The sequence below is a fragment of the Cnephaeus nilssonii genome, assembly GCF_951640355.1.
Source record: "Cnephaeus nilssonii genome assembly, chromosome: 4".
In the NCBI taxonomy this organism is placed as follows: domain Eukaryota; kingdom Metazoa; phylum Chordata; class Mammalia; order Chiroptera; family Vespertilionidae; genus Cnephaeus; species Cnephaeus nilssonii.
This window is the reverse complement of record NC_137075.1, coordinates 63,496,775-63,522,708: the sequence shown is the minus strand read 5'-3', so window position 1 is coordinate 63,522,708 and position 25,934 is coordinate 63,496,775. Positions and strand designations below refer to the sequence as shown.

The window sequence follows — 25,934 nt, the reverse complement described above, 5'->3', positions numbered from 1 at the left end:
TGCTTGACCATTGAACCACATCGCTGGGCCTAATGTCGATTTTGTATTTCCCTCATTCCTTTTGCATTTATTATTGGAATTCTTCTGTAAGGAAGAGATGTCCCTTCTTCATTATATTCAGTTATTTATTTATATAAGTATGATCTCGTGGGTAATTATTCTACATATTATAATCCAGTAGTAATATTTTATTGCTCACATTGTTTCAGTTTTGGCCATTAGGAACTCTTTCATGTTGTCCTTCACCCTTTTTTGAGCACTGTTTTATATCCTGGCACCACAGACTATTCCATGCTTATTTTGTATCTTTCCTGGAATCAACCACTTCTCTCTCTAAGGAGCTTTGCTTCCTTTTATTGGAGAATAGAATTTAAATCGAGATCTGGATGCTAGGTGTGCTCAGTGGGGTGTCATTATTCCTAGGCCCTCAGAGGACAGAGCTAGGAGATAATATGTTATATACTAAACCATCCATGCATACACACATTTATTTCTATATATAGTAGTATGAACTCTACTCCAGTCCAACACCACAAGGTTCATTCTAACTTGTCTCCTATTCTTATAACTTTTTTTTCTGAAGTGAGAAACCTTGCTCTCATCTTTAGTATACTAACTTATTTATTCACTTTTAGGATGCACATCAAGTAGTTATGATTGCTAACCTATGTCCTTGTGAGAAACATAGTTGCTAATTAAATGCAGTATTTGTATACAGCTTTTTGGTGTGTGTCTTTGGCCTTACAGTATCTGACTCAAAATACTGTTTTCCAAAGTTACCTAAGTTTGTTTTTTTCTTCCCCACTCCTTTTAGTATGGTTATGTTATTAATCTGTAATGCAGTTAAGTTCTTTTCTTACTCTTTTCCATTTTGGGTTTCCCCCAGTCCTGGTTGATTTTCATTATTTGTATATTTACATTGTTATATGAAACATTACTGCAACTAAACATGAGTACATAAAAGGATATACTTAGAAAAGTATTACTTCTTATTCCTGCTACCCTATTGCCATCCCCTCTGCTCCCCACCTGTTTTCTATGTCCTGTAGTTATTAACCAGTCTCTTAAGTTTCTGGTTTATTCTTCCTCTATTTCTTCTACACAAATGAACAGATTGTGTGTGTTTTCTTATGTTTCTTTTTTCTCATATATTTTTTAAAATTGAGATACAATTCATATACCATAAAACTCACACTTTTGAAGTGTACTATTTAATGGTTTTTAGTATATTCACAAGGTTGTGCAACCATCACCATTAATTCAAAACATTTTCATCATCCCCAAGAGAAATTCTTGTATCCATAAGCAGTTAGTTATTTCCCATTCCCCCTTCCCCAGTCCCCGGTAACCACTAATCTACTTTCTTTTTTTATGGAATTGTCTATTGTGGACATTTCATGTAAGTGGAATCATATAATATGTGGACTTTTGTGCATGGCTTCTTTCACTTAGCATAATTTTTTGAGATTATTCCATGTTGAAGCATGTATCAGTACTTTATTCCTTTTAATGGCTGAATGATATTCTGTTGTAAGAATATACCACATTTTGTTTCATGCATCAATTGATGGACATTTAAAAAAATATATATATTTTACTGATTTTTTACAGAGAGGAAGGGAGAGGGATAGAGAGTTAGAAACATCGATGAGAGAGAAACATCGGTCAGCTGCCTCCTGCATGCCCCCTACTGAGCATGTGCCCGCAACCAAGGTACATGCCCTTGACCGGAATCGAACTTAGGACCTTTCAGTCCGCAGGCCGATGCTCTATCCACTGAGCCAAACCGGCTAGGGTTGGTTTTTCTTTTTTTGCTATTATGAATGATACTTCTGTGAACATTCATGTATAAGGTTATATGTGGACATATGTTTTCAATTTCCTTGTATATATAACTTAAAGTGGAATTGCTGGGTCATGTGGTAACTTTAACTTTTTGAGGAACTGCCAAGCTGTTTACCTTTTCTCTATTTTTTATATGAAGAGTGACATGTAATACTCTTTTGAACTTTACTTTTATCACTTAACAGTACAGTATATTCTGGAAATCACTTCAAATCAGTTCATTCTTTTGAAGAGAGATTTAAAAAGTATTCTTCACTTTTTTTCTTTTATAGCTGTATCCTACTCTACTGTGAGGACGTATCCTAATTTATTTTAACTATTCTTCTACTGATGGGCATTTAGGTTATTTCCTGTGTTTTGCAATTATACGCAACTAGAGGCTCGATGCATGAAAATTCGTGCAAGAGTAGACCTTCCTTCCCCTGGCTGCTGGCACTGGTTTCCCTCTGGCACCCAGGACCTGGGCTTCTCTCCTCTGGCTGCCAGCAGCACCCGGGACCCTGGCTCCTTCCCTCTTCCGGCCGCCGGCAGGTGCCCAGGACCTGGGCTGGCTTCCCTTGGGCCGCCCGCAGGCACCTGGGACCCCAGCCGGCTTCCGTCCCGCCTTTGTCAGGAAGGACATCTGGAATGATGTCCGGAAGACGTCCGGTCTAATTAGCATATTACCCTTTTATTATTATAGATTATAGATGTTGCAAAAAATGACCTGTGCAAATGTATTTTTGTCTTGTTAGAGGTGTACCTTTAAGATAGATTCATATCAGTGGGATTGCTGGGTCAAAAGTTAAGTGCATATGTAGTTTTGTTAGGTATTGCCAAGTTTTTCTCCAGAAGTATTGTACTAATTTGCATATCTACAAGTAATGTATGAGAGAACTTGTTTTCTCTACAATATGCTTTTTTTAATACCAGAGGTAACTGATTTTAAAAAATGCTCTGTAGTCTTTTTAGTGACCCATTGTGGGAAAGACTTAATGCCTGCGGTTGGCAGGTTCTTGTAACTCGAAAATGAAATTCATTGTCCACTAATACTGCACTGATACATGTAGGTTATTTTGTGTAGATGAAATCGATTGGAATGCAATTTCTGGTCTAGACAGGATTGTTCATTTGAAACCTTTTGCATTTAATGGAGGTGCTGCATTGATTCATAATATCCACGCTCAGAAAGAATACTTGAGTTTAACAGGATAACTGAAATTATAAGGAGAATATTTTTTTCTTTAGAGTTTGTATGATATAGTAGTTATTGGTTCACATTGTATGCTAGTTATTTTGAACAGTATACACAAGATATATTGACACCATGGTATGGGAGTTTTTTTGACCATTAATGGCCATATCTGGAACCTTTTATGTTTCCAGAAGAAAGAAGGCCAATTTTAGGAAGATTAAATGGAGAGTTTAAAGTTCTGAATTACGATACACAGATTTTAGTGCTGCCAATAACTAACATGAAAAACATCCTTATCTTATAAGGTAACAAGCTCTATCCAGGGATGCTGGAAATTTAGGTTCTTTCTGAGAAAGGGCACTGTTTAGGTGCTTGGAACACAATGCAAAAACAGATTCTTGCATTGGAGGACCTGACATTGTAGTTTTCTGATGAATTGATGTTCTCAGGAAAACAGATGCTGAATGTTGATTGTGAATGGATCCAATAGAGGTCTGGTGTAGTCTTAATTAAAGTGAAATCATCTTTGGTGCTATAAAAACCCAAATAATACTTCGTTTTACTGGTTACAAAGAGAAGGCTATGAAACATCACAGGATGGTTACTTATTTTGTCTATCAATCTTATTTTATTTTTAAAAAAGACATTCTTACTAGAGGCCCAGTGCACAGATTCGTGCACCTGTGGGAGTCCCTCGGCCTGGCTTGTGGGGATCAGGCCGAAACCGGCCCGGTACACGGATTCGTCCAGGGTGTGTCCTGCCTGTCTCACCCAGTCCCTATCAGGCCAATGGGGGCCGATCGGGGCTGTCTCGCCCAGCGATTGGGGTTGATTGGGGCCGGCTGATCAGGGAGGGACCCCAGGAGGTTGGCCAGCCGGGGAGGGGCCACTGGAGGGCTCCAGAGAGTGTCCAGCCCGTCTTGTCCAGTCCTGATCGGCTGGACCCCAGCAGCAAGGTAACGTACCAGTCAGAGCATCTGCCCCCTGGTGGTCAGTGTGCGTCATAGCGACTGGTCGAACGGTTGAATGAACACTTAGCATATTAGGCATTTATTATATAGGATAGGATTGATTTCAGAGAGGAAGGGAGAGGGAGAGAGAGAAACATCAATGATGAGAGAGAATCATTGATTGGCTGTCTCCTGCACATCCCCCACTGAGGATCGAGCCTGCAATCTCGGCATGTGCCCCCACCGGGAATCGAACTGTGACCTCCTGGTTCATAGGTCAACGCTCAGCCATTGAGCCATGCTGGCTGGGCTCTTTCTCATTTTATTGTATGTATGCATGTATGTATTTATTTTTAATATAAATCCTTATTGTTGAAAGTATTACATATGTCCATTTTTCCCCCCATTGCCCTCTCTCTCCCCTCTCCCCCAGGCCTTCACCACCCTATTGTCTGTGTCTATGGGTTATGCATATATGCATATGAATTCATTGGTTGATTTCTTCCCCCCTTCAACCTCCCCTGCCTTCCCTCTCTTTCTCATTTTAAATGATTCCTAGTCGTTGTCATCATAGTAATGGAATAATAATAGACATAATAGTATAGGACAGGGTTTTCTCAATTGGCGTTCTATGAGAGAACTAAACCCTAATGTTTATTTGGACACTCATTGTATGTAAAGAATAGACTTTTCTCCAGTGCATCTAGAATGGGACTAGTTATGTACCATCCTTGGGAGAATTGAGAAAAGGTTCACTCCAGTATTCACGTGAAGTTCTGTGGTTCCAATGATGAACACCAGTTCATGGCCATTGTAGTCAGATCTGGTGTTTTTTTCCTAACTCTGCCATTTATTAGCAGAGCGATGTTGGACAAGTCCCAATCTCTTAGCTTCAGTTTTCCTGATCTATAAAATGGGAATAATGATAGTTGCTTCCTATAAGGCTGGTGTGAAGATTAAATAAAAAAGTCTTTCCAATCTATGTTTATCTATTTCTTTGGCTTTAAAAACTATCTGTATATCTTCAGCCTAGACCTGAAGACCCTGCGGTCCAGTGTCATAGTTCATCTGTCTGTTTCACATTTCACTTGTCTCTCTGGTAGGCATCTCAAACTAAACTTGCACAACACAGAAGGTGTGATTCCTACCATCATCATTTCCTATGAAACTATTCTTAGTAAAAGGCAGGACCATTTAATAGCCACTCAGGCCAAAAGCCTAGATATCATCTGTAATTCTCTTTATACCCTATAACCAGCTCATCAGCACATCCTCTTGGCTCTGTCTCTTGGATATATTTTTAATCTGTTCACATCTCATTATCTCTACCTTAATATTCTGGTCTAAACCACCTCCTCATCTGTTTAGATAATTACAATATTCTCTTAACTGGTTTCCCTTCTTTCTCACTTGACCTCCCATAGTCTATTATGCACTTCATAGCTAGGATGAGCTTTTTAATCAATCAGATAGACCACTCTTTTATTTAATATTTTACAATGACTTCCTCTTACAATTAAAATGGCCAAATTCCTAGCCATGGCGTACAAGTTTCTGCGTGATATAGTTAGTTACTGCCTACTGTTCTCTCTCTATTCACTACACTTCTGCTACACTGAACTTCCCTGTATTTTTTTGATCATGCTAAGTGCATTCCCAGGGCTTAATATTTGTTTTCACTCTGTTTGGAGTGTTCTTCCCTCAGGTCTTTGCTTGTTTCCTTACATCATTCAGAGGGGTTCTCCGAGTCGACCTCTTTAGAGAGATCTCCAACGATCACACTATAGAAAACAGTGGTCATCTATCTCTCCTCCTTGTCTCTCTTGCTTTATTTTTTATGGAATTTATGTGTCCTGAAATTTAATGACTTATTTGTCTATTTATTATTTGTCTTCCTCACTAGAATGTAAAGTTCATGAGAGCAGGAACCTTACATGTCTTGTTCATTCCAGTGCCTAGAAAGACCCTGGCCCATAGTAAGCCAGATGCAGTTCTAGAAAGTTGTCTATGGAATAAAATTATCTTTTTAAGGTTTTAAGCCAAAGGAAAACTATTAAGTCAGTTAAACAACCCAACAGTACTTTGAGTATTCACATGTGAAATGTTAAGTTTTAGAATTTATAATATCAAGAACACTTAATTATGCATAGGATGTGTTACGTGATATGTAAAAAATAAGCTTGGAGTTCAGCTCTTGTGCTTGTTGTAGAGTTTAAGATACTCCTTGTTTATCGTCTAATTATAATGGTAGTGATGTTGATGTAATAGTAATATTTTCTCTTGCTTTGGCAAAGGAATATTTTCCTCACTCTAAACTCTTGATTTAAAGTCTCTGTTGATTTTGATTTTGGGGGGAATGCATTGTTTTCCAAATGCATTTTTTTTAAAAAAAAAAGCATTTAAAAAAAATGAACAGAGTAGCATTTTTTTAAAAAAAATGAACAGAGTAGCATTTATAGGAGCCTTTTAAGTTTTGCCATGTTTTAAGACCTTTCCTATTAGTCACTATACCATAAAACTGTTTGGCCATGAGCAATTTTATATGATACAATTCAAGGAAGCAGCTTTGCTGTATTAGAAATATAGGATAACCTAATCTAGAGGTAGGAAGATTATATTATTTGTGTGTTACTATAATTTAAAACCATTTGGGAGCTAGTATCTTTTATATAAGGTTATCATTGAACTTTCTTATACAACCAAGTATCCAGTTATATATAGTATAATGAAATTTTGTCAATTATATGGTTATAGTTCCTATTTCCTCAAAATTGCTCATTTCTTTGAAAAGAAGGGATTATGGAGAATGATGGAGAGGTTTCTATAATTTAGTGAAGGTGGTATGGTGGAATAGATAGATGCACACGTAAAGGAATAATAATGGGTAATACTTATTGAGCATTTACTGTGCACCAGTCACTATTCTAAGCACTTTCATTTGGACTATGTTTAAATCTGGTTGAACTGTCTATTATTTAAACCACGTTTAACTAATTTACTTTGCAGATAAGGAAATTAAAGCACAAGAAAGGTTAAGTAACTTGCCTAAGATCACACTAGTAAGTGGTGAAGCCTGGATTAGAATTCAGAAACAAGGTGGGTGTTGGTGGAAATTCTGGGGGGCAGAACATGCAAATGGCCAGCCTCAGTTCAATGGTTTTAGCTGATCTAAAATCCTAGCCAAGTAATATCATATGGGTAGGATATAGGTGTTCAGAAACTCACAATTACAGTTAGAATTTTAGGTGCTGCATGTTGCTTTGACTTCTAAAAGAATGTTTCTAATTCTGTTCTTCCAAAGATGGGGAATAGATGTTAGAAGAGAACAATAATTGGTATAAGTATTGGACTTTTCTATAGAAAAGTAAATATTAGTGAATCTTTATACTCTGAAATAGGGAGTTTTTCTTGGTAGACTTTGAAACCCAGTGGTATTAAGGAGCAAGTTTAGTCTGCCACCTGTCTAAAGTACAAACAAGTTGTGAAATAATAATGACTTACATTTGTATATTGCCTTTCAGTTTACAAAGTACTTTGGTAAACATTTTCTTAGTTGATCTTATAATACCTCTGTGAAATAGGCAGGGTAGATATTATACCATTTGACAAACTTCCACAGAGGAGAGAGGTAGCTGCCTACAGAAAGAGCCCATGAATAACCTGAGTTGCCAGACCCTCTTTTATGAAGATCTATACATAAAGAAAGTTGCTATTCCTGTCAATACTGCCAGAATGTGAGTTGTAGATGTCTGCATTGTATGGTGTTATGGGCTTAATTTCTTAAATAAGTGATTGGAAAGTTGCTTAATCTGGAAGTAGAATATATGTGGCATGATGAAAGGGCAAAGATGGCTTGTTATAATTAGCATGTTTTTAATGTTTGTTAAACCGAAAGCCTGGGCATTTTAAAGAAATACGTATAATTTAGTTTAAAATTATAATTTTAATAGCAACGTTGTAATCTTTTTTAAACCAGTATTTTAATTAAAACCTACTAGTTAGGCTGAAGTGATACTGTAGATTAGCATAGAGGTGGGGAGCTTTACTTTTCTGAGGTCAAAAAAGAAAGTTTGGTAGCTTCTGAAAAGGCTGATGTAACATAGCCTTAGTGAAATGTTAATAAAAGTTTATGGTATTTCCTGTTTCCTTTGTTCATTTTGGGGTAGTTGGAATTGCTTTGGTTCATTTAAATTGGTCTGAGTTGTTAAGTGGGACTATCAAAATTCTTAAAGATACCTTGTATGAGGGAATGAAGTCAGATGCAAATTCATAGAATAACTTCACTTTATAGTATATGCGACTTTGTTTTGCAAAAATCTAAGGAATTGCTGAATATTGTATTCTTCGTATCTTTTAGTTCTGTGTTATTTTCTTTTGCCATGGTGCTCTTTTGCAGCTGCCTCCTTATCACCAGCCTTTCTCCTGTGTTGTGCCATCTGTTGGTTTGACTCTTGACTTCAGAGTAGGAAGGCAGGAAAGGGTATTTGTACACAAGATAAAACTAGTCCTGTTTGGAGCTCAGTGAGCTGGAGCGCTTCTGCAATAAGGTTGCTGCTGATAAATTCCAGAAGTACCATAGGCCCATAGGACTTAGAATAGCGATTTTCAACCCTTTTCACCTCATGGCACACACAAACTAATTACTAAAATTCTGCAGCACACCAAAAAATATATTCTTTGCCAATCTGACAAAAAAAAAAAGTTATTATTTTGATTCATTCACACTGTACCTGATCTTAGCCAAAAGGCTGAGAATTGATTAACTTAATATATCAATATCATGGTTATTATTGCAATTCAGTACATTCCAGATAATTACAGATGTTCTTCATTCATTTTAATGATTGCCTTGAATGTCAGTGTATATGTATAATTTATTTAACCAGTTTCTTATTGGTGGACTTTAGATTCTTTCTCCTTACTCTCAGTTACTGCCATTGTGACCTTGGATTAAACTATTTAGCCTCTCTGTGTCTTTTTGTTTCCTTTCCTAGCAAATGGGAATAATATTAGTACCTATTTCATAGAGTTGTTCTGATGTTAAGATAACACATGTAAGTATTTAGCACTAGTGCCTGCCGTATAGAAGGTGCTCAAAGAATGTTAACTGCTAAGAAATGCTCAAATAAAACCTGGAAAGGAAAAAAAAAAGATAATGTTAACTGCTATTACTGCTCTCTTCACCTAGAGCAGTGATGGCGAACCTATGACACACGTGTCAGCACTGACACGCATAGCCATTTCTGATGACACACGGCCGCTGAGGCGGCCGCATGCCGAGGATGAAACATTTGCTGCTCCTGAGGATGAAACATTTGCTGCCCTGAGGATGAAACATTTTTTCCTCAAAGTGACACACTACCCGAGTTATGCTCAGTTTGACACACCAAGCTCAAAAGGTTGCCCATCACTGACCTAGAGAATGTTAGAAACTTCTTAATTTGATAAATTCTCTTGTAGGAAGTATTAAGTCTACACCTATGCTTAAATCCTCCCGCTTCCTTCATTTATTTCAGTTTAGAAAGATAGTGATAGTGCTATTTGGTTTATTTTCCAGTCTTTTGGTAATTTTTCCAGTCCCACTTGTCATTGGTGAACTTGGTACTTTTATTTATGCAATTAAATTTCGATTTGTGCATTGGACCATGAGTGGAAAAAAGAACAATTGGCCTTTAGTGATAATAACCATACTGTAAATTCAAAACAAAATAAAACAGCTGCAGGTTTTTCTTTTCTTTGCCAGTATTTAGCTGGTTTATTAGGATTGTGAGTTGATGATTCGATTCGATTAGTTTGATTTGATTTTGTCCATTGTTCTTTATTTGCTGAATAAGCATATCTGCTTCCTGGTGTTTTCAACTAGTTCTAATTATTGATGTAGCAAAACTACTTGACCAGTCACTATGATGAGCACTGAACACCAAGGGGCAGATGCTCCGGCTGGTAGGTTAGCTTGCTGCTGAGGTCTGGCCAATCTGGACTGGGCGAGATGGCCCCAATTGGCCCCAATCACTGTCCAGGCTGAGGGACCCCATCCGTGCATGAATTCGTGCACTGGGCCTCTAGTGTATGATAAAAAACACACACAACCCCCCTCCCCCCAAGAAAACACCTCATCATCATGGGGATAGAGGGGATGTACCTCAACATAATGAAGGCCATATATGACAAACCTACAGCTAACATCATACTCTGTTAAAATGCTGAAATTTTTTCTTTAAAATCAGGAACTAGACAAGGATGTCCACTTTTACCACATTTATTCAACATAGTATTAGAACTCTTAGCCACAGCAGTCAGAGAAGAAAAAGAAATAAAAGGCATCCAAATTAGGAAGAAAAGTAACATTTACATTATTTGCAGATGACATGATACTATATATAGAGAACTCTAAAGAATCGACCATAAAACTGTTAGAACTAATAAATGAATTCAGTAAAGTAGCAGGATATAAAATTAACATCCAGAAATTGGTTGCATTTTTATATAGGAACTAGATGCCTGATGCATGAAGATTCGTGCAGAATGGGCCTTCCTTACCCTGGCCACCGGCACAGCCTTTGCTTCGGCCTGGAGCTGCCTTTCTGCCTTTGCTCCGCCCGGAGCTGCCTTTCCACCTTCCCACGCTGCCCAGAGGCCCGGAGCGGCTGGGGCGGTGCGAAACGCCTGCATCGTCTCCATGGTGACGATGCAAGTGTCCCGCCCCTGGCCGCTGAGAACCTGTGTATGCAAATTAACCCACTATCTTTGTTGGGTTAATTTGCATACTCACTCCTGATTGGCTGGTGGGAGTCGCAAAGGTATGGCCAGTTTGCATCTTTCTCTTTTATTAGTGTAGATAATAAACTATCAGAAAGAGAAACGAAGAAAAGCAGTCCCAATTATAATTTCATCAAAAAGAATAAAATACTTAGGACTAAATTTAACTAAGGAGTTAAAAATGACCTGTACTCAGAAAAGTTTAAGACATTGAAGAAAGAAATTGAAAATGATACAAATAATTAGAAAACAATACCGGGCTCATGGATAGGAAGAATTAATATAATTGAAATGTACCTATTACCCAAAGCCACTAACAGATTCACTGCAATCTCTGTCAGAATACCAAAGCAATTTTCACAGCATTAGAACTAATATTCCATAAGAGTATATGTAACCATAAAAGACTCTAATAGCCAAAGCAATCTTGAGAAAGAACAAAGTTGGAGATATTATGCTACTGATATCAAACTATACTTCAAGACTGTAGTAATCAGCCCTAGCTGGTTTGGCTCAGTGGACAGAGCGTCGGCCTGTGGATTCAAGGGTCCCAGGTTCAATTCCGGTCAAGGGCACATGCCCGGGTTGCGGCCTCGGTCCCTAGTAGGGGGCGTGCAGGAGGCAGCCAATCAATGATTCCCTCTCATCATTGATGTTTCTATCTCTTCTCCCTCTCTCTTCCTCTCTGAAATCAATAATAAAAAAAAAGACTGTAGTAATCAAAACAGCATGATATTGGCATAAAAACAGATACATAGGTCAATGGAACAGAATTTGGAGCCTAGAAATAAACCCATGCCTATATAGTCAATTAATATTTGACAAAGGAGGCAAGGACATACAATGGGGTTATAGACAGTTTATTCAATAGCTGATTTTGGGAAAACTAGATGATACATGTAAAAGAATGAAACTGGATCACTTTTTTTGCATCATATACAAGAATAATCTCAAGATGGATTAAAGACTTAAATGTAAAATCCGAAAACTTCTAGAAGGAAACGTAGTCAGTAAACTCTTCCACATTGTTCTTAGTAATAGTTTTTTGGATGTGTCTCCCTGACAAAGTAAACAAAAGAAAAACTACACAAATCAGACTACATCAAAGTAAAAAGTTTTGCACAGCAAAGGAAACCATCAGCATAACACAAAGAAAACCTAATGGGAGAAGATATTTGCCAATGATACATTTGATAAGGTGTTAACATAAAAAATATATAAGGAACTCATACAACTTAACCAAAAATATAAACAATGTGATTAAAAAGTGGACAGAGGACCTGAATAGACAGATACACAGATAGCCAATAGACATGAAAAGTTGTTCAACATCACTAATCACAAGGGAAGTACATAATGAGATGTCACCTCGCACCTGTCAGAATGGCTGTCATCCATAAATCAACAAACAACAACTGTTGGTCAGGATGTGGAGAAAGGGAACCCTTGGACACTTGGTGGCATTGTAAATTGGTATAACCACTATGGAAAATAGTATGGAGGTTCCTAAAAAAGTTAGGAGTAGAACTACCATATGACCCAGCAATTCCACTTTGGGTATTTATGTGAAGAAATCCAAAACACTAATTCAAAAAAATATATGTACCCTTATGTTTATTGCAACTTTATAGTAGCCAAGATAAGGAAGCAACCTAAGTGTCCATCGATACACGAATGGATAAAAGAAGAGGTAGGTGGCACATACATCAAGTGGGATATTACTCACCGGTAAGAAGGAATTAAATCTTGCCATTTGCAACAACATGGATGGACCTCTAGGGTATTATGCTAATTGGAAATAAGTCAGAGAAAGACAAATACTATATGATTTTGCTTATATGTGGAATCTAAAAAAAAAAATGAACAAACAAAACAGAAATTCATAGATACAGAGAACAAATTGATGATTGCCAGATGGGAGGGAAGTTGGGAAGATTGATGAAAAATGTGAAGAGATTAAGAAGAAGGACTTGCCAGTTATAAAAATAGTCATGGGGATATAAGGCACAGCATAGGGCATATAATAAATACTATTGTAATAACTATATAGGGTGTCAGATGGATAAGCAACTTACTGGAGGGACTACTTAGTAAGTTATAAAAATGTCTAGTCACCATGTGGTACACCTGAAACTAATATAGTATTGTATGTCTGCTGTAATTGAGAAAGAAAAAGAAAAATTTAAGTGTTCCATGGTGTTATTAACTATCTTACAGATTTTTATGATAATTTAAAAGATCTGAAATCTAGTAGGTGCTCAGTAAAGGTTTGTGAATTTTAAATTCTAATCTTTCAAATTTATTCATATTTTAGTACCCTTAATCATGTATAAAATGAAACATTTCTTAAAAATTTCATAAGATGCCCGGCTGGTATGTTTCAGTGGTTGAGCATTGACCCATGAACTAGGAGGTCACGGTCAGGGCACATGCCTAAGTTTTGGGCTTGCTGCCCAGCCAATCAATGATTTTCTCTCATTGATGTTTCTATCTCTCTCCCTCTCCCTTCCTCTCTCTGAAATCAATAAAAACATATTTTTAAAAATTGCATAAGATGTCACTGTTGGAAAATGTATTTGTTGTTGAATGGACTTAAGTGATGATTCCCTTTAGTTGTGAACTAGATTTAGTTTAAAAAAAAATCCTGTGTTTACTGGTGGTTCAAATGGGCAAACAAATTAGCTTCAGATTGATTTTAAACAGGGACTTTTGTCTACCAAATTATAGAAACGAACATAAGGTTTGAACAAAACCATAGTAAAATGCAATTGTTCGTGACTAAGAAAATTGACCAGGGTTTTAAACTCTGTAGAGCAGAAACTTGTGCTTTAAGAACCTATTGCTATATCCTTAAGTGTTATAATTTGTGAGTGTTCATTAAATTTTTCAAGTAGGAAATGGATGATTACTCCTTTATCTTTTTTTCTCCAACTGCTGAAGTTGGGCTTGGAGACTGGGGGTGAGAGGAGGGAGAAATCCTAGCTATTCCAGGGTAGAAGTGTGGCATCTTCTGGTAATCTCAGTTTTATGTAGGTAAGTTATTTAACTTTTCAATTTTAAATTCTCAGTAGTACGTAGGAAACATTATTTTATTTAAAAGCATGCCATATATTATGAAGTTAAAAGTCATGATTGTAGGAATTTAGAGTAATTTGTTGCTTAAAATGGACTACTTAGTTTGGGATACCACTTACCTCCTGGAAGTGCACAATCTACTCTGCTGTTAGGACTATATCTGGGAAGAGATTTGAAAAGTCGGCAATATCTTCTGCACTTTTTCTGTTCTTTCCAGAAGTGGTTAGAATGCAATAAGATCAAATTTTGTATGTTATCAGACATTTGGGTTTTATTTAAAATATAAATGCTTATAGTGTTTTAGAACTGAAAGGGACTTTGAAGATTATTTCATTTGAATCTCATTTTTTAGACAAGTCCTGGGGAGTATAAGTGGTTTTTCCCCAAGGTCATTTCTTAAGTATTATCATCTTAATTTCCTGATTCCATTCTAATATTTACTGAATCATACTTGTCTTTTTTTGTAGCTAAAGTAGGAAGGAGGTTGATAAAGTGACTTAAGACATTAAGGTTTGAAAATGTTGGTTGGGTGCTCGCTTCGGCAGCACATATACTAAAATTGGAACGATACAGAGAAGATTAGCATGGCCCCTGCGCAAGGATGACATGCAAATTCGTGAAGCGTTCCATATTTTTTAATATAAGCCTAACCAATGGACACGGACACCAGGGGGGTGAGGGCATCAGTGGGGAGGAGGTTTGGGGGGCTAATGGAGGGATGAGGACACATATGTAATACCTTAATCAATAAAGAAATTAAAAATAAAATAAAATAAAAATGCAAAAAAAAGAGAAAATGTTGGTTGGTTGAATATATTGATATAAATTATGTGAATATTATATACAATCTTGGAGTTTCAGGGAAAATGAAAAAATAAATCAGTTATTAGTAAGTGCAACTTGCCCCAACTTAACTGTTCCTGATAACAAGAACTACACTGAAAGTAGTTGATTAAATAAACAGTTTTACTTTGTTTTTGAGCAGTTGTGGGACATAAACACTAGAGATGCTAGGATTTTTTGTTGTTAAAATGCTGTTTATAAAAACAAATCCATTATAAAGATATCTTTGCATTTTTCCATCTCCTGAATTAAAATAATGTGACTGAATTGTTTTTTAAATATTTTTTTATTGATTTTTTTGGAGAGAGAGACAAGGGAGAAAGAGCATCTATAAGAGAGTGAAACATCCATCAGCTGCCTCCTGTACGCCCCCTAATGGGGATTGAGCTTGCAGCCCGGGCATGTGCCCTGACAGGTGATTGAACCACCAACCTTTCTGTGAGCCGGATGTTGCCAATCAATCACCTGAGCTACCTGGCCAGGGTGATAACTTTAGATTACCAGTATTGTAATTGAAAACAATTTGATCATACAAGCTTTTTTGTTTTTCCTGTTCTTGAGAAAAATTTTAAGACTGAAGAGAAGTACAGAGAATAAAAAAAGACCCTATGTTTTTTCTACCATCATTTAACAGGTGTTATAATTTTGTCACGTTTATGTGACCATTTTAAAAATGAAAGAATGGAAACATAACACAAAGTTGATGTTCTCTTTGACACCTGCCATCCTCCTGGGCAATCACTATTATGAGTTTAGGGGTGGGGGGGTGGTACTTCTAAACTTAAAAAAAACTTTTATAATACATCTTTGCATATATGTGCAACCAATATGTAGTAGAGATAGCAATAATGAACAATAGCAGTTTACATTTATTAAGTGTGCACTTTGTTTCAAGCAGTGATTCTAAGAATTTCATTTGTTATTCTCATTTAACCCTTATGGTAACCGTAGAGGTTCTCTTATTACCCTCCCATTTACAGATAAGCAAATTGAGCCATGGAGAAATTAATGCTAGCTCCAGGATGATTTGTTGAAGATTGGTTCTGCTTTAGTAATTTTCTTCATTCTTTGTCCAGTTCTGCAAAAATTGTAACTATTTTTGTTTTGAAAACCTTACCCTGAAGAGTTTGCCATCTTCCTATTTTCTGTTTTAACTATGTTCAGTGGCAATTGGTCAGCAGGGTCATGATAGTGTGAAACCACCTTGAAGTTGGATTGTGGCTCTGGGGACATGATTACATAGAGCAAGATACTTTTGAGTTTTTTGTTTTTTTTTTAATCTTCATTGTTAAAAGTATTACATATGTCCCCTATTGTCCCCCATTGACCCCTGAGTTTGGATTTTTATTTATTCTGTAATCAACTACTTCACAGTGCTCTTGTTTTTAATATTTAGGCAGATTCTCTGATGGGTTATCTAGGTATTTAATAATGTCACCTGCAAATAACAGTTTCTAGAATATATAATACTTATTTTTTTTGTTTAATTTTATCATCAATAATAGTGGTGAAATGTGCACTCTTTTCTTGCATTTGACTCCATGAGCAAGTGCTACTTGTGTTTTTCTTTTGTTTTGCAACTTTTATTCATTTAAAAAAGAAAATCTTTATTCTTGCCTTATTAGTAGATTTTTATTGGAAATGGATGTTGGATTTTATCAGATGCCTTTTTAACATTTCACAATATGACATGTGTTTGGTAATGTTAATAGACTTGCTTATGTTGCACCATCATTATATTTCTGAAATCCCACTCACATTTCATGTGTTAATCTTTTAATATTTAAAATGTTAACTTTTAAAACTTTCTAATGTTTTAAATTTAATGTCTTAAAGTTAAAATTTTATTGTTAACTTTTAAAATTAACCACTTGCTAATATTTTAGTTGTGAATTTTTACAACCATCTTTATGGGGCAGTATTATAATTGTTTGTGCATTGTTGTGTGTTGGTATTGTTACTTTACTGACTACTTAAGAAGAGCTGAGACTCTTTCCTCATTGCCCTAATGCATTTAAAGTAGCTTAAGAATTGTTTGTTTCTTGAAGGAATGAAAGATTTCTCCCTTAAACATTCAGAGCTTTGTTTTTGTTTGTTCCTTTGAATCTCATTACTGGTTTAGTTCATTAGTATCCTAACTATATTATTCCAGTTCTCTAGTTCACTGTTAATTACTGTCAAATTTGTTTTTTGAAATGCATCCTTAATTGAGGAAGTATGAGATACCAGACACTGCACTAGGTATAGATATCATTTTTGTCCCCTAAACCACCAGTTTTTTTTCCAAACCACCAGTTTTGACTCATTACAGATTATAGAACTAAAAGCAAATTCATTGACTCATTATTTTTTTTCACATTCTGAATTCATTGTTCATTTTCTTTCTTTTTTTATTTTTTTAATCCTCACCTGAGGATATGCTTTCATTGATTTCTAGAGAGAGAGGAAGGGAGAGGGAGAGAGAATGAGAAACATTGATGTGAGAGAGAAACATCGATCAGTTGCCTCCTGTATTCACTTCAATTGGTATCTAACCTACAATCTGGGTATGTGTCCTAGCTGGGAAACGAACCTGCAACCTTTGGTGCACGGGTCAACACTCCAACCAACTGAGCCATACCATCCAGGGCCAAATTTTTTAAATAATATTTTTATTTTGTGATAATTTTAGATTTACACAAAGTTGCAAAGATAGTACAGAGTTCCCATATGTCCTTTACTCATCTTCTATTACTAGTATTATCTTATGTAACCATGGTATATTACTGTTAACTAGTCCAGACATTACTTGAAATCACTTATCCTATATAATAAAAGGGTAATATGCAAATCGACTGAACAGTGGAACCACCGGTTGCTATAACAGTGGAACCACCGGTTCTCTGACCACCAGGGGGCAGATGCTCAATGCAGGAGGTGCCCCTGGTGGTCAATGCGCTCCAACAGGGGGAGCACAGCTCAGCCACGAGCCAGCACACGGCTGGTGAGAGCAGTGGCAGTGGTGGGGAGCGGGCCTAAGCTGTCAGTCAGACATCCCCCAAGGGTTCCTGGACTGCTAAAGGGTGCAGGCCGGGCTGAGGGGACCCACACCCTTATCCCCCAGTGCATGAATGTCATGCACTGGGCCTCTAGTTGTAATCCTATCTAATAAAAGAGTAATATGCAAATTGACCGTCACTCCAAGACACAAGATGGCCATCCTCATGTGGTCAAAGATGGCTGCCCCCATGTGGACACAAGATGGCCGCCACAAGATGGCTTGCAGGGGAGGGCAGTTGTGGGCAGTTAGGGGTGACCAGGCCAGCAGAGGAGGGCAGTTGTGGGAGACCAGGCTGGCAGAGGAGGGCAGTTGGGGGAGACCAGGTCAGCAAGGGAGGGCAGTTGGGGGCGACCCATGACTGCAGGGGAGGGCACTTGGGGGGGACCAGGCCTGCAGGGGAGGGCAGTTGGCGGGGACCAGGCCTGCAGGGGAGGGCAGTTGGGGGAAACCAGGACTGCAGGGGAGGGCAGTTGGGGGGGACCAGGCCTGCAGGGGAGGGCAGTTGTGGGTGATCAGGCAAGCAGGGAGGGCAGTTAGGGGTGACCAGGCTGGCAGAGGAGGGCAATTGGGGGAGACCAGGTCAGCAGGGGAGGGCAATTGGGGGGAACCAGGACTGCAGGGGAGGGCAGTTGTTGGGGGGGGGACCAGGCCTGCAGGGGAGGGCATTTGGGGGGGGACCAGGCCTGCAGGGGAGGGCATTTGGGGGGAACCAGGCCTGCAGGGTAGGGCAGTTGGGGGGGACCAGGCCTGCAGGGGAGGGCAGGTGGAGGCGTCCAGGTCTGCAGGGGAGGACAGTTAGGGGTGACCAGACTGGCAGGGGAGGGCAGTTAGGGGTGACCAGGTTGAGAGGGGAGGGCAGTTAGGGGCAATCAGGCCAGCTGGGGAGCAGATAGGCGTCGATCAGGCTGCCAGGGGTGTGGTTAGGGGGTGTCAGGCTGGCAGGCAGAAGTGGTTAGGGGAAATCAGGCAGAGGCAGGTGAGCAGTTGGGAGCCAACAGTCCTGGATTGTGAGAGGGATGTCCAACTGGGCGGTCAGACATCCCACAAGGGGTCCCAGATTGGAGAGGTTGCAGGCTGGGCTGAGGGACACCCACCCCCGTGTATGAATTTCATGCACCGGGCCTCTTGTATAAGATAAAGTTAAAAACATTTTATGAATTATCCATATAAGTTTTTGACTGCTTTTTCTTCTTCCTTTACAGAACTAATGGCTAAAGAATAAATCAACATGGCAACTATGGTTCCACCAGTGAAACTGAAATGGCTTGAACACCTAAACAGTTCTTGGATTACAGAGGACAGTGAATCTATTGCTACAAGAGAAGGGGTTGCTGTTCTGTATTCTAAACTGGTCAGTAATAAGGAAGTAATACTTTTGCCCCAACAAGTTTTGTGTCTCAAAGGACCACAGTTGCCAGACTTTGAACGTGAGTCTCTTTCAAGTGATGAGCAGGACCACTATTTGGATGCCCTTCTTAGCAGCCAGCTAGCACTAGCGAAGATGGTTTGTTCAGATTCCCCATTTGCTGGGGCACTTCGGAAACGACTGCTTGTACTCCAGCGTGTTTTTTATGCACTTTCTAATAAATACCATGACAAAGGCAAAGTGAAACAGCAGCAGCATTCTCCAGAGAGCAGTTCTGGTTCAGCAGATGTCCATTCTGTTAGTGAACGTCCCCGGTCAAGCACTGATGCACTTATAGAAATGGGTGTTCGAACTGGTCTAAGTTTATTATTTGCACTTCTAAGACAAAGTTGGATGATGCCTGTGTCGGGACCTGGTCTCAGTCTTTGCAATGACGTTATTCATACTGCAATTGAAGTTGTGAGTTCTTTACCACCATTATCTTTAGCAAATGAAAGCAAGATTCCTCCAATGGGCTTGGACTGCTTATCACAAGTAACAACATTTCTTAAAGGAGTAACTATTCCCAATTCTGGGGCAGACACTTTAGGTCGAAGATTAGCTTCTGAGTTGCTGCTTGGTTTAGCAGCTCAACGAGGCTCTTTGAGATATCTTCTTGAATGGATCGAAATGGCTTTAGGGGCTTCAGCAGTTGTAAATTCCATGGAGAAAAGCAAATTACTATCAAGCCAGGAAGGAATGATCAGCTTTGACTGCTTTATGACGATATTAATGCAGATGAGGCGTTCTTTGGTATGTATTATATAAATCTCAACTTTAAAATTTTTATCTAATGATTTTGGGAGAAGTCCACCAAATCTTTAACATATTTGTGGTAATATGGGATGATTTGAGAGTTCTGGTGATAGTTAAGTTATTTAAATATTTTATGTACTTGAAGTGAATAAACTTTTATACAAGTTGATGTGAATATGTAATTCAGGGACAGGCTAGTTAGTTCAGTTAAGACCATTGCATCAGGAGTCAGGATTGTAGTTTTAGTTTTATGGCTATTTATGTGAACTTGGGAAGTTCATCTAATTCTTTGTTGTAAACTCATGTAAAATGAGTGTACTCATATAGTAAACTCATGTGAAATGAGTGTGGAGGTCTTTTGAAAAAATCTCTAATTTTATCCTTCTCAATTTTTATTAAGCATTGTGCCAAGTGTTATTGTAGGCCCTAGGGCAGGCGTCCTCAAACTACGGCCCGCGGGCCACATGCGGGTGTTTTTGCCGTTTTGTTTTTTTACTTCAAAATAAGATATGTGCAGTGTGCATAGGAATTTGTTCATAGTTTTTTTTAAACTATAGTCCGGCCCTCCAACGGTCTGAGGGACAGTGAACTGGCCTCCCTGTTTAAAAAGTTTGAGGACCCCTGCCCTAGGGATATAGCAGATAAAAATACAGTTTCTGTCGCATGGAGCTAACAGCCTGGTAAGGGAATCAGTCAGTCAATAAATAATTTCAGATAGTGAGAAGTCCTAAGAATTAAAATTAGGGAGATAAAGGGAACCTGTCATACAAAATTATAGGCTCAGGGCAAAGAGTGGGGAGGGGAAAGGTATGCTATTAATATGGTCAGGGAAAGATGACACTGAATTGTGACATTTGAGCAGAGACCTGAATGAAGGGGAGTGATGAGCTAATAAGCAAAGATCTGTGAAAAGAGTGTATTGTTCTTGGAGGAAAGTAATTGCTTGACTATTATGAAACTAATCCTGGGCCCTGCTGGAGTGGCTCAGTTGGTTGAGCGAAGTCCTGTGCACTGAAGGGTTGCCAGTTCCATTCCTGGTGGGGGCACATACCTGAGTTGTGGTTCAATCCTGGTTGGGTTATATGGAGGGCAACTGATCAATGTTTCTTACATCCATGTTTCTCTCTCCCTCTCTTTCCCTCTCTCCTCCTCCTCCTCCCTCTAAGCATGTCCTCTGGTGAGGATTAAAAAAAAGAAACTAACATTGGGTACCACATTAAAGAATAAACAATAAATTATAGTGTAGTATGATCAATTTCAAGAATTTCTAAGACTGAAACGTAATGCCTTTGTGAAAACCAAGAATAAAAATTCAAATTAAGAATACAGATTTAGCCCAGCCGGTGTGAATCAGTGGTTGAGCATGGTTCCATGAACCAGGAAGTCACAGTTTGATCCCAGTTAGGGCACATGCCCGGGTTTCCAGCTCAATCCCCAGTAGGGGGCGTGTAGGGACAGCTGATCAATGATTCTCTCTCATCATTGATGCTTTTATCCTTCTCTCCCTCTCCCTTCTTCTCTCTGAAATTAATAAAAAAACAAAAACATAAAAAAGAATACAAATTTAGAATATAAAGACTGAAACATTTATAAACTGACTTAATTTCAATTGGGTTACATGGATCAGTCTTTTTGGTGCCCTTAATTACCAAATATCAATTACCAAATTTAGTTAAAATAACTAAAAATGCCACTTATAAATTATGTACGTATATTTCAAGACCCTCCCCCTCCAAAAAAATGGGAAGCTCTTAGATTAACAGGAATGTTTCATAAAAAACAATTGTGTTGAATTTGTTTTAAAACCAGAGCATTTCATTTTCACCTGGTTTACATTAAAGTCAAGACAAGGAAAGCATATAGTACTTTGTTCAATATATGGAAATATTGACAGGGCCCTATGATCTTCACCTGAAGTGGAAACTGAGAGCCGGAGATTCAATAATCTAAGTAAGAAATGTTTGAGGGAACACCTGTGACAGGCAGTTAGACCTTATTCTACTTTCTTATTCAATATTTAAACTCATTTACTTGCACATCTATTTTTCTAATTTTCTGATCTTAATACTTTCTGGTAACATTCTCTAAATTTACACTGCTTTCAAACATGTAATGCCATTTAATGACCTGAAATAATGTATCTACTCATGGGCATGTGTTAGTATTTCTGGGAGCGTCGCTTAATTCTTCATTTTACAGTCTATTTATTTTGCATTGCCTTGTTACAAAGAAAATATATTAATGATTGTACAATCTAGTTATCTTATATAATAAAAGCCTAATATGCAAATTGTCCCCTCGACCAGGAGTTTGATCAGGGGGCGGGGCTGGCTGGCCAACTGCCCACTATCCCTCCCCCTCGCCAGCCCCACCCTGGCCCGCGACTGGGAGAAGGGAGGCCCTGGCTGGCAATCAGCAGCTGCTAGGGAGCCTACCCGTGCACAGATTTTGTGCACTGGGCCTCTAGTATGATAATATGCTTGCTCGTGATGTATTTTCCTTCTTAAACAAAATGCTAAATACCTTGAGTCAGAGGTTTCTTCCCCATGCTTGCTTAAGGCTTTATCCTACAATATTGCCCCTTAGTGGGAAGATGGTGCCCCAGGAAACTAGATTGCTTTCTTCAGTATCTGTTTAGTCTCATTATCTTGAGGTTTGTATGAATATTTGGCTATTAGTTTAAATTGGCCCTATAAGCTTAAGAAATATTTATAGTAAATATATATACCTACCCAATGTATTTTAATCTTCATTTAATAAACCTATAATAAACATTTCATTCCTTTTTGGCTTGTTTTATTTACTGCTCCCCAGTACCTGCACTTAGGGAAGAGGAGGGGTAACCTTTATTAAGTGCCTACTACCTACCAGGTGGTTTATGTGCACTATCTCATTCAATTATCATGTTAATTTCTAAGATATTATTTATCCTTATCTTAAGGATGAAGAAACTGGCAATTATCCTAAATTTACACATCTCCTTCTCAAAAGAACTAGAATTCTAATGTGTACTTTTGATTAAGCACTTTTGGGCCAGGCACAGTGTTAACTAATTTCTACTACAACCCTGAGTGTCTGTAAAGCTCATGTTTTTTCTGCCTCCCTCCTCCCCCCGGTATATGTTAAATCAATTTATTTATTTTTTTCCCTATGAAGGCCTAACTTAAAGTAGATTGAAAATATATTGTTTATTTTATGGCTGGATTTCTAGTTTCTCTCCACTTGGCCTTTTTTATTCCTGGGCAAAATGTCAAATACACCTAGTCAGAAAGGTGTCTTTACTCACCAAGACTGTACACTATAATATAACCCCTTGTTAGGACAAGGACACCCCAGAAAACTAGATTGCTTTCCTCGGAATCCTGGATCTATTCTGGGGGAAGAATTTTGTTTTTAATTTAGTTCGCTCCCAAAGTCACCACAGACCTACATTATATTGAATTTAATTAAATCTCAGATTGACTTCTTAGGGGAAAGAAATGGTTATTTAATTGAATTTTATATTCAGTATTTTTTCTTGCACAATAAGCAATAGAGTCTGATGCTCTTGGTCTCCAGAACCCATGCTTCTTACACTTTACAGTAGTGTCTGAGAACTCAGAAAATATCTAGAACCTCTCCTGGTACATTGGACCACAACCTGACCTGATCATCCCTGTCTTAAGTTTCTCTACCCCTGAACAACTGGGATAAAATGTATCCTCAACCTAGATGTTAGAGGAAGAGACACATAACCATCAATTGTGTACTTGGCATAAGGATTAAAAGAATATAAGTTTAATCCATAAATTGTATTTACTTGTGTGATTTTTAAATTCCACTACCCATACACATAATAATTGTGTTTGAATGGGAGTGCACAAGATATTCATTAACTTAGATTTAAATCAAGAGTAGGGAAACAATGTCAGTGTATATCTGTGAATTCTAAAAAAAATAACAACACATTGGACTTTGATGCCACTAGATGTTTACTGAGCACTGTGTGCCAAATACTGTTAGGCACTGGGTTAAAAAAATGAGTAAGCTTTGTAGTGTCCATGCCCTCAGCCAGTTCGCAGTTTAAGGAAAGAGAGATACATGGACATTTCAAATTAATGATAATGGGTTGTACTAGAAGTCTGTACAGGGAGGTGGGATACAGGAGGAGAGCTGGAGGGGAAGGGGCTGGAATTGACATATGGTGGAGGAACCCCTGAGCTTAGTTGAAAAGTAGGAAGAGTTTGCCTACAAACATGATATGTGTCAGTGAGGGGACTAGAGAATTTTTTAGATGAGAGGACCAGATTTCACAAAGTGACTGGAAGAGCAAGCCTTGGATGTATGGGGTGGGATGAGATGAAATGAGACTGCCAAGCTAGGTAGGGACTTGAATCCCTTGCTTCTTGATCCTGTAGCTAGTGGGGAGTCATTGAACCAATTTTAAGTAGAGTAAAACCAGATAGCAAGAACATAAATGTACTCCATCCAGTCTTATGTTCTTGTCTTAATATCTTCTAAGAATAAATGTGAAAAAAATAAAAGGTATTACATTATTTTTAATGGTAGGTATTTAAGAAGAAGGTAATTAAATGAAGACCTATGAAACCACTAGTTTGTTATTTTAATTTCTATTTTATCTCTGGACCATTGAACTTCCTATGGCATGTTAGTAATGTATATAGTTATACATTTAATGTACTATAGTTTTCAAAATTTAATTTCTTTTAAAATGCTTAGGTATTGCCCTTTTTTGTTGTTGTTGTTTTTATATTATGCAGTACGTTTATAAAACACATTAAGAATTCTGTATACAATGGGTTTTAGAGATATCTGTAATCCTAATTGATTGGGACAAGCCTCTCAACTATTTTGGGAAGAACAGAAAACAGTGACAGTCTCTGCAGACAATGTTTGAAGGATATTTTATTAGTTTCTTATTCTTAAATCTAGCAATAATTTATTAAAGACTCCCTGTATTTTCTCTCTTTCTCAGTGTACATGGTGCAAAGTGCAGTTACTACTTACTATATGTTAGGAACTGTGTTAGGCGTGTTTTATACATAATTTCAGTTAATCCTCCCAACAGCCCTATATAATATAGGCATTATTTCTGTCTAAGGATAAGGGATCGTATCCTTCAGTCGCACAGCCAAAAAGTGATGGAGTTTGGATTTAAACCCAGGTCTGTCTGTTATGAAAACTTTATACAGTTTTTAACATTTTCCTCTATACTGTAGAAAAGCATAAAAAAGGTATTGATGGTACTGGTGCCAGCTCTTAGAAAGGTACAACACGCTGTTCCTCATCTGCTATTGGCTTGGTGATCACTAGAAGTGTTCTTTAAACAGTGGAGCCAAAGATTACAATTGTGTTTTTCCCAATTATGGAATTTGGAGAGGCTATGCCCCAAAGTATTTGCTAATATAGCAATACCTGGTGTGTCTAAGGACTAATTAATTTTGAACACTCAGCTTCTGGTATGACTCCAGACCTACAAGTGGCTCTCTAAAGCCTTACCACTCAAAGTGGGCACCAGGCAGCAGCATTGGCATCAACTGGGAGCTTGTTAAGAAATGCGGAATCTCAGGCTCCCATCTATATTTATTGAATTGGAATGTGTATTTTAACAAGATCTCTAGATAATTCATGTCTATTTTAAAATTTGAGAAGTACCACCTTAAAAAATTAAAAAGAAAAGTTGTTTTGGTAGCAGCAGGTTTGTACCTGGTGACCCAGTGATAAATTAAATAGCCAACATGTTCATTTCTCACATTACTTATTAATCATGTTGATTAAAATAATTTGAATTGATAAAATCATAATCGTAGAGTTGTATGGGATCTTACTGGGCATCTAGGCCAACCACCCCTCCACAATAGTGGATATACTTTTCTATGGTATATCTGCCATGTGATCTTCTAGAATATAAATATTTTTATAATACAGTATCCTTTGAAATAAATGACACTGATGAAAATTTCAAAATTATAGGATTGGCAAATCAGAGAAAGAACTTGATATTTGTGATCTAAAGATTTAAGAATATGTATGGGAATTTGAGGGAGCAGTGAAGATAAAGTTCATTTTCTGGTTTATCATTTTTCA

The 25,934-nt window shown here is 37.9% G+C and overlaps 1 protein-coding gene across 1 annotated transcript in view; it reads left to right on the top strand.

The window, feature by feature from the left end:
- HERC1 (HECT and RLD domain containing E3 ubiquitin protein ligase family member 1) overlaps positions 1-25,934 on the top strand; it is a 174,190-nt gene that overhangs the window by 5,715 nt on the left and 142,541 nt on the right. Inside the window, exon 2 of the mRNA XM_079769878.1 lies at positions 18,889-19,844. Coding sequence (XP_079626004.1) covers positions 18,915-19,844 — 930 coding nt within the window. The 5' untranslated portion in view covers positions 18,889-18,914. The remainder of the gene's footprint in view (positions 1-18,888; positions 19,845-25,934) is intronic.